This window comes from Mytilus californianus, unplaced genomic scaffold (genome assembly GCF_021869535.1).
Source record: "Mytilus californianus isolate M0D057914Y unplaced genomic scaffold, xbMytCali1.0.p SCAF_3, whole genome shotgun sequence".
Classification (NCBI taxonomy): Eukaryota; Metazoa; Mollusca; class Bivalvia; order Mytilida; family Mytilidae; genus Mytilus; species Mytilus californianus.
The window spans coordinates 23,918,076-23,927,814 of record NW_026262679.1 but is presented as its reverse complement, the minus strand read 5'-3'; the positions used below and the strand labels follow the sequence as shown (position 1 = coordinate 23,927,814).

At 32.2% G+C, this 9,739-nt stretch overlaps 1 protein-coding gene across 3 annotated transcripts in view; it reads right to left on the bottom strand.

Annotated features, from left to right (window-relative positions):
- Window positions 1–6,747: 6,747 nt before the first annotated feature.
- Window positions 6,748–9,739, bottom strand: part of LOC127734142 (protein slit-like) — a 90,524-nt gene continuing 87,532 nt past the window's right edge. For all 3 annotated transcript variants that reach the window (XM_052243826.1, XM_052243827.1, XM_052243828.1), the window contains one exon: window positions 6,748–9,462. In XM_052243826.1, coding sequence (XP_052099786.1) covers window positions 9,236–9,462 — 227 coding nt within the window. In that variant the 3' untranslated portion in view covers window positions 6,748–9,235. The remainder of the gene's footprint in view (window positions 9,463–9,739) is intronic.

The following is a 9,739-nucleotide window of genomic DNA, read 5'->3' as shown; positions in this document are numbered from 1 at the left end:
ATATTGGTATGACGTTGGCGTCGTTATCGTCGTCTTCTTTGTCGTCGTCCGAAGACACATTGGTTTTCGCACTCTAACTTTAGTTCAAGTGAATGGATCTCTATGAAATTTTACCATAAGGTTCAATACCACAAAAGGAAGGTTGGGATTGATTTTGGGGGTTATGGTACCAACAGTTAAGGAATTAGGGGCCAAAAATAAGCATTTTTGTAACTTCCAGACATAACTTGTGTGTTAGTGTATGGATCTCTCTGACATTGTACCACAAGGTTCCATATCTCAAAGGGAATGCTGGGATTGATTTTGGGGGTAATTGCCTTAAAATTTTAGGAATTAGGGGCCAAAAAAGGGGCAAAATACAAGCATTTTTCTAGTTTCATGACAATAACTTGTGCGTAAGTGTATGGATCTTTCTGAAATTGTACTACAAGGTTCCATATCACAAAGGGAAAGCTGGAATTGAGTTTGGGGGTAATTGCCCAAAACGTTTAGGAATAAGGGGCCAAAAATAAGCATTTTTCTAGTTTCCAGACAATAACTTGTGTTCAAGTGAATGGATCTCTCTGACATTGTACCACAAGGTTCTATATCACAAAGGGAATGCTGGGATTGATTTTGGGGGTAATTGCCTCAAAATTTTAGGAATTAGGGGCCAAAAAAGGGGCAAAAAACAAGCATTTTTCTAGTTTCAGGACAATAACTTGTGTGTAAGTGTATGGATCTTTCTGAAATTGTACTACAAGGTTCCATATCACAAAGGGAAAGCTGGAATTGAGTTTGGGGGTAATTGCCCAAAACGTTTAGGAATAAGGGGCCAAAAATAAGCATTTTTCTAGTTTCCAGACAATAACTTGTGTTCAAGTGTTTGGATCTCTCTGAAATTGTACTGCATGGTACCATACCACAAAGGGAAGGCTGGGATTGATTTTGGGGGTAATTGCCTTAGAATTTTGGGAATTAGGGGACAAAAAGGGGCAAAAAACAAGCATTTTTCTAGTTTCAGGACAATAACTTGTGTGTAAGTGTATGGATCTTTATGAAATTGTACTACAAGGTTCCATATCACAAAGGGAAAGCTTGGTTTGAGTTTGGGGTAATTGCCCTAAACGTATAGGAATTTGGGGCCATAAAGGGGCCTAAAAACAAGCATTTTTCTAGTTTCCAGACAATAACTTGTGTTCAAGTGTATGGATCTCTATGAAATTGTACTGCAAGGTACCATACCACAAAGGGAAGGCTGGGATTGAGTTTGGGGGTTCAAAAAATTTGGGGGAGGGATTTTTTTTTTTTCTTTTTTTCCTTTTTTTTTTCTTTAAAATTTTCCATTTTAAATTGGTTATTTCTGATTTATATATAGAAGCAAATAATAATGATATGGTTTGAATAGGTAAATTGAAAATTTTTAAGTTCTTAGACCACATTCATTCTGTGTCAAAAACCTATGCTGTGTCAAATATTTAATCACAATCCAAATTCAGTGCTGTATCAAGCTTGAATGATGTGTCCATACTTGTCCCAACTGTTCAGGGTTCGACCTCTGCGTTCGTATCAAGCTGCGCCCAGCAGGGAGCATTTTATTTCGGTTTAAAATGGCAGGAATGAAACCTACAACCTTTCAAGCATCACCCATCCAGAAGACAACATACAGCCTTTTTGAAAAGTGAGATTCTGTGAAATTTCTTGTATTTTGAAGTTTTCATAGCTTTTAGGCAACTTAATATATTGTAAATGTCCAACAGATTTTTTTTGAAGGCAAAAAAACATATGTTAAAACAAGAAATTGAACTTCTATCCAGATTTTTTATAACACATCACATGAAAATAACTTCTGTTCCTTAAATTTCTTCAAATGATTACTTACTAGTATTATGATGCCTACAACTTTTTGTAGACTAGGTTCAGTCTATTGTTTAGTTCACCCAAATGGCCAATTGAGCTATTCTCACCACTTAGCATCCAGCTTTGTCCATTAACTTTACAAAAGTCTTTTCTGAAACAACTGAGCAAATTGGAACCAAACTTGGCCACAATCATAATTTAAATATTTAATCTAAAAATCTAGTTTTAAAAAATCCCTGCCTGCCAATCTACATGGCTAGAAATAGAACACAGGGGTAAAATGCAAGTTTTGTCTATTATCTTGAAAACCGCTATAGATAGAGAAAATGTGACAGAGGCAGAAATGTTTAGAATGATCACATCTTCCTACTTACATTTCATCAACACTGTCAGACGTCTTCTTATAGGAGTTATTGACCTTCAATAAGTATAGCTTATTACATAGCTTTTTTCATATCAGACCAAGAGCCGAAAGGCAATGAAATAACAGAGGTGGACAGGGTCGACTGGTTGACAGGGTTGACACAAGTTGACAGGAGAAGACAGTGTCAACAGTTTGTTAAGTCAACCTGCCAACCCAGTAAACCCTGATAATTGGCATAGTACTAGTAATCTCATTTAATACTTTGGAACTATTTTCCCCTTTACCCAACTTGAATATAACTTGCCTGAAGTGTCAGGTGAAGACACCTCTCATGGGGGAAATACTCCATAAAGCAGTAAAGTTAGGTCTGTTGAAGTCCTCTATTTCGTTTCCAACATGATCATTCTGGCCAAGTTTAGTAAAATATGACACAGGTCCTTCAAACAAGATAAACTGCTCATGTGACATTCAGGCATATCAATGCTGGGTTATTCCAAATATTCAATAATAAACTGTTGACACAGAGATATGTCTTGCCTGTTGGCATACAATTAAGAAAAAGACAATCTGATGGACAGCAACATTGCTTATTAATTCAAAGTCACTGGACCATGAACTAGTGGACAGGGTCTTGAAATGTTCAACAAACTGAGATGTACAGACAATAACGTAACTTTATAGAAAATATCGTTATCTACACTAGTTTAATTGAAAATCAATGGACCATGACCAATGGTGACAGAAAGTTGAAATAGTCATCAAAAAGATATATACTGATATTAATGCAACTTTATAGAAAATATCATTGATCTATCACAAGTTGTTCCTATAAAAGTGACTTAACTGGAAAACTGAACATTGAATATTGCTAATTAATTCATAGTCACTGGACCGTGACCTAGGGTGCAGGGCTTCAAAATAGTCATCAAACTGATATGTACTGATAGTAATGAAACTTCATACAAAATATCATTGGTCTATCACAAGTAGTACTTATCAAAATAACCGAAGCAGAAAACTAAACAACTGTTGACGACGACGACTTTGTCTTTGCCTAAAAAGAAATACCTATGTCTCGCCTTTTGTGACTTTCTTCACAGGCAAGACAATAATCAAACATAACACTACCATTACAGTACTAAACAATATAAAAAACAAGGCAATGTGATATTATTGATAATGAGACAAATACCCTCCATGGGCAAACGCTTAGGATATGAAAAACTACAGAACACCATACAACCTTTGAAAATTAGCAAAACCCATACTGTTTAGCAAACAATAAATGTTCCAGGATGACAATATGTAAAACTCAAAAGAGAGTGTAGGGCATATTCTTTGAGGTTTCTTGATATTTTTTATCTGTGTCAGTAATAGAGAAAGGAGGTTTAGTAACTGCCTGATTCCATCTGTTGGTCCATTCATCCATCTGTCTGTCTGTCTGTCAGTCCTAAAGACCTTGGGAGAAAAATTAAATCAAATGTTTCTAGGCTTCTATGAAAGGGAATGATTTTATATCTAGTCGGCAGCTTGATATGTTAAGCTGTAGAACGTCAGCCAATTTTTACATCCGTCGTGAAACCACTTCCTATTTGCCAATAGTTTGGAATTTAACAACATTAAGTGTACAAGGAAAAGTTTCATCAAAGCTTTCTTGGTTTCAATGATTTTAGGGAATGATCAGTTATGTTTCAGTATACATGTTAACTCAATAAATTGCATGCAGTCACGCAGTGCCAGACATGGAATTGGTTTTGTTTCTTCTGGTTTGGGGCCAACAAGGGCAAGCAAAAGGAAGCCAACAATTTAAATGAATTTTGTATTTACTTTTTCATTTCATATGCCAAACCATATTAACAACAATCTTTAATTTGCATATCATAAATATTCATAATCTAACAATAACTATTTAAGGATTCACATTTTTACAGAGCTTTGTAAAACTAGATACATCAGGCATAATCATACATTTATTAAATACAATATCCTTTTATAAATCTTAAAAATATTTCTAAGACATAAAAATGATTTTTTTTATAAAAGATTGAAAAGAAAGTTTTTGTCTGTTTAATGTCATGGTGTATATGTGATAAACTAAGAAATCATATACTGTGGATTCAGTTATTTTCTTGGGTACCAATTTTCTTGGATTAAGCTAAATTGTATTTTCATGGATATTCGATTTCATGGTTTTGCCCAAGTCTGCATTCAAGCATATAGAAAACTTGTACTTTGTTAAACATTTATACGTGTGGTTCACGTTTACCCACAAAATCCAAGAAAACTGATACTCCAGGAATAATAATGAATCCACAGTAAACTATAAGGGAAAAACTGGACAGCATTATTTATCAAGTGTAAAATGAACAGCATATTTATCAAGTGTAAAATGAACAGCATATTTATCAAGTGTAAAATGAACAGCATATTTATCAAGTGTAAAAATTCGTAAGGGTTCCGCGGAACCCAGTGTCTCGCCTACTTCTGCTGTTAATCACAGGCTCAACAAAAATGAGGAAAAAAATTAATAAAAATATTCCTCTCTATACTATCTTTTGATTGTAAGTAGCTTCTGTCCAAGTTTGGTAAAAATCCAGGATAGTTTATGAATCTAATAAATGTTTTAAAATAAAAACTTAAACTGCAGACTGTTATGTAATGTTAACTGGAAGAAAAACTAAGTCCATTTATAAGTAAAATACGGAAAAAATGGAACAAAATTTTAACAAAATTTCCTTTTAGATACTAGCTTTTAATCATAAACAAGCTTCTGTCTTAGTTTGGTACAAATCCAGGATAGTTTAAGAAAGTTGTTAAAATTTTAAAAACTTTAACCACAGAGTGAATGTAATGTTAACTGGCAGAAAAACTAAGTCCATTTATAAGTAAAATACGAAAAAAATGGAATTTTTTTTTACAAAATTTACTTCTGGATACTATCTTATGATCACAAACAAGCTTCTTTCCAAGTTTGGTACAAATCCAGGATAGTTTCAGAAAGTTATTAAAATTTCGAAAAACTTTAACCACAGAGTGAATGTAATGTTTCCTGGCAGAAAAACTAAGTCCATTTATAAGTAAAATACGGAAAAAATGGAATTTTTTTTTTACAAAATTTACTTCTGGATACTATCTTATCATCACAAACAAGCTTCTTTCCAAGTTTGGTACAAATCCAGGATAGTTTCAGAAAGTTATTAAAATTTCGAAAAACTTTAACCACAGAGTGAATGTAATGTTAACTGGCAGAAAAACTAAGTCCATTTATAAGTAAAATACGGAAAAAATGGAATTTTTTTTTTACAAAATTTACTTCTGGATACTATCTTATGATCACAAACAAGCTTCTTTCCAAGTTTGGTACAAATCCAGGATAGTTTAAGAAAGTTATTAAAATTTCAAAAACTTTAACCACAGAGTGAATGTAATGTTTCCTGGCAGAAAAACTAAGTCCATTTATAAGTAAAATACGGTAAAAATGGAATTTTTTTTTTACAAAATTTACTTTTGAATATTATCTTATGATCATAAACAAGCTTCTGTCCAAGTTTGGTAGAAATGCAGGGTAGTTTAAGAAAGTTATTAAAATTTCAAAAACTTTAACCACAGAGTGAATATTTGTGGACGCCGCCGACGACGACGACGGAATGTAGGATCGCTATGTCTCGCTTTTTCGACAAAAGTCGAAGGCTCGACAAAAATGGGCAACATATTAATCAACTGTAATCAAACAAAATTTAATATTTTTTTGTAAATTTCATTGTATCCATTGTAACTGATTTTTGCAATAATATAAAGCATTCTTGAATTCTGAATAAAAATTTGGCACAATACTTGAGATTCAGATAATCTTAAAAAAACATGCTAAAAATAAGAAGTCTAAATCTTTCAAATATTTGGACACTTTCTAATACTAGTCCAGGTTAAAATATATAACATTTATCAGGGAATTAACCATTAATTATACAGAGTTCCAGAAGTAATATACTGATCTTTTAATTCACAAAATACTAAAAATAATTCTGTACACAGAAAAATGCATTCAAATTGCTAGTAATGCGTAATTTCTACTGTATAACATCTAAATGGGCTGTTTAGAAAAAATTAGATGGCAGAGTTAGAAGAATTTCCACCTCACATGTTACCTTTGGACTTGCAATGAAAACTGAACACATAACAATTCTGTCTTAAGGAATAAAAATCAAAGTACATTTCTGCATGATTTGATTTGATTTCAATCCATCCACCTGTGTTTGTAAATAAGATAAAAGTCTAACTTCCTTTAGGATTTCAATGTAAACTTTGCCATCTGTTGACAGCTACCTAGAATTTGATTGATTGATTGTTGCTTGTTTAACATTCAGTGGCAATTCCTAGAATTTGCAATTGATATTAGAGTAACAGGATTGGTCAAAGATTTTCAAAAGAACATAATTGTAAAAGACAAATGATACGATTTTCATGAACCCTACATAGCTTCTGGTATAACTTCATCAGACACGCTCCCATAAAGTTTGGTACCAAGTTACATTTCAATGATTCTGTTTTTAGGAAAAGTTTTTCATTAACCAAGTCAATTAACAGGAATAAGCCAAGGCAGCTATGGTTGTTAGCATATCTACACCCAAGTAATAACATTTGGATAGAAACTTGTAAAAAGCATTCTGCAAGTTTTATTTTCATTCTGTTCAATGGTTCTGAAGAAGATCCACACATGAAATGTCCTTGGAAGGATGATGAAAGCCTAGTGATAACTATAGTGTACATGGCATTTAGCCAGGTCACTCAAATGATTGAAAGAGATAAAATAAAAATGACAGAATTTTTTGTTAAGCACTAAAGTTGGTACCAAAAGTCTAAATGAAGCAACTTTTTTTCAGACCATATAAAAGAATGCACATGAATCCACAGAATATGTGTTTATTTAAGGAATGACTGTAATATTTTTTCTGTCTATGAAGAAATAACATAAAAAATGTGGTGTACACTGAATAACCTACGTAGCGGGTTATTTAAAAGTGTGCACCACATTTTTTAGGTTATTTCCAATAGACAGAAAAAATATTACAGCCATTCCTTATAATTTAATTCTAAATTCCATTTTTAAGGAGTTAATCATGTAAAAACACAGTGATGACGTCATGGTCTAATGACAAAATTATGTCTATTAGACGATAGACAAAAAACTTCCAGCCAATCAGAAGACGTGTTACATCCGAAAGTAAATTATACAATAACAGTTATCGTATAAAGAATCAGGTGACATAAAAAAAAATAGTCAAGAAAAGGACTGAGTTGATCAGTCACATGTTAAAATTACAAAAAAAAATGAGAGAAAAAAACAGCAAAAGTTATATCATGAAGCAAGACAGAAACATCCAAAAACAATACAACCTATTGAATGAGGTTTCACATAATCACAATAATACAAAAGGCTATAAATAGGTGGGGAGTTAGGAATTTGGTAATAAGAAACCTTATAATTTACTTTCATATTTAACTGGCTTGTTTAGCAAATCTTAAAGGCAAGTACACTGACGATCTGAATGATTGATACCTAACAGGGTAACACAATACATCCACTTCATTTGAACTCTGGTGGATAGATGTCTCATTGGCAATCATACTACATCTCCTTATTTCATACTGTTTGTATAACTTGTAGTAGACTTTAGCCCTGTTTAGCATTCTTATGTAAGGTCATCAATACATTTAGCAATAACTGTTCTATTTTATATGGTACTTAGACTAGGTCACTCTATTTCTGACAAATACGATTTTTTTAATTTGATTCATAGCTTTTCAAAGTTGAATCCCAATGTATCTTATTTACAACCAGAAATCTTTGCAAATATTGCATTTAATATAGTTCGATTATATTCAACTATTTTTTCTGATGTAATCTGTATCAGGAGGTAAGGGAACAAATATACCCATAAAACAGCTTAAATTTTCTAAAGGATAAAAAAGACAATAAAAGCTTCATTATAAATCACAATAACATATAATATTCACATGTAATTACAACTATTTACATTGTGTATACTTTTAAAATTTTACAAATATAAACAACAAAATGTACATTATAATAAATAAATACATGTAATACAAGTTGAAAATGATTTAATGTACATAAAAGTTTACCTCAAGTCAAACAGCAAGTTTTTTTCATGAAGTGGAAGTTCAAAAATGTGATATTTTGTAGATAAACTTTGTCACTTGTTTAATCCAAGTTCATCCACAAATATTCCTCAATTTAATATTATTGTGTATTAAAAAGTATGAACATGTCTAATAGTGAATTTAACCTTATTCATATAGTGTCAGGGCTCTCATGTATTTAATGCCTTTTAACATACAATTAGGGAATTTACCTATCCCTTGTATTTATCATTGAACATATCAATGATCTGAAACCAAGTCATGAAAACTTACAAGTCAATGTTATCAAATTGGTACAAGATTCATACTTTTGGGAAGTACAGCGTTTTGTATTTTAATGTGAAGACTTAACTGTAATGAAATACAACATTTAACATAACTGTATACATTTGGTTAAACTGAGGTAGATTTTCTTCACTGTGGCCTATGTATGATAATGTTGGTATTTCTGCTGTAATGTTTGACATTCAGGAGTTGCTTCCCTTTAACATGTATGTAACTACCTATGATAACGGCAGTCAATCTCTGTTCAATACAAATATATAAAAGCACAACAATTTACAGGAAATTGTTTACAACTTTGTGTCACAATAATAATAAAAATAAACAATAACAATAACAACAGCCATTTTGTTTGACTTGAAAACAAAAGTATATTTCTGTACCAATAAACAATCAAAGGTTTCAGTTATGACCTTATGACCTTAAAATGTGTCTTCATTCTGACATAACATGTATTCTTCTCTGATATGTTATAATGTCAAGCCAGCAACCCGAAATCTTTGGAGGATCACGCCCTCCTTCCCATTGTCTGACAATCACATTATGTCGTCTGCTGCATTTTTATCTCAATATAAGATACACATATGGCTAACATTTTTTACATCCACACCTTCTAATTACAGGTAAGTTATGTACATACGATGAACCATTTTTACAATATAGTCTCACTTTCCGTGTTTTGATTTTTTTAGGCTTACAACAGTCTTTTCCACAAGATCCTTCACAAACGCGGAATTTTATTTTTGTCCGTGATTGACAGTCTGTTTTTGGATCAACATAAATGTTTTTGAAAACTTTACGTGAACATGATGGTGCTGAAAAAAGAAGAAAACTATATAATTAAATTCATCATATAATCAACTTTTATCATTTGTTTATAGCATCACATAAGGACTTAAAATCATTAAAATGAGATGATTGAAATTGATGAAACAAAAGCAAAAAACAATGCAAGTTGATCTTACTTACCGGTACACAGGTTTCAACCATCCGAGTTCACTTGAACCTCTAGAGTTAACCCCTATTACCCCATTTCCAACCCCCACTGAAGCAAGGTTTAACTCGAGCAACCCTTAAATGACGTCAAACCAT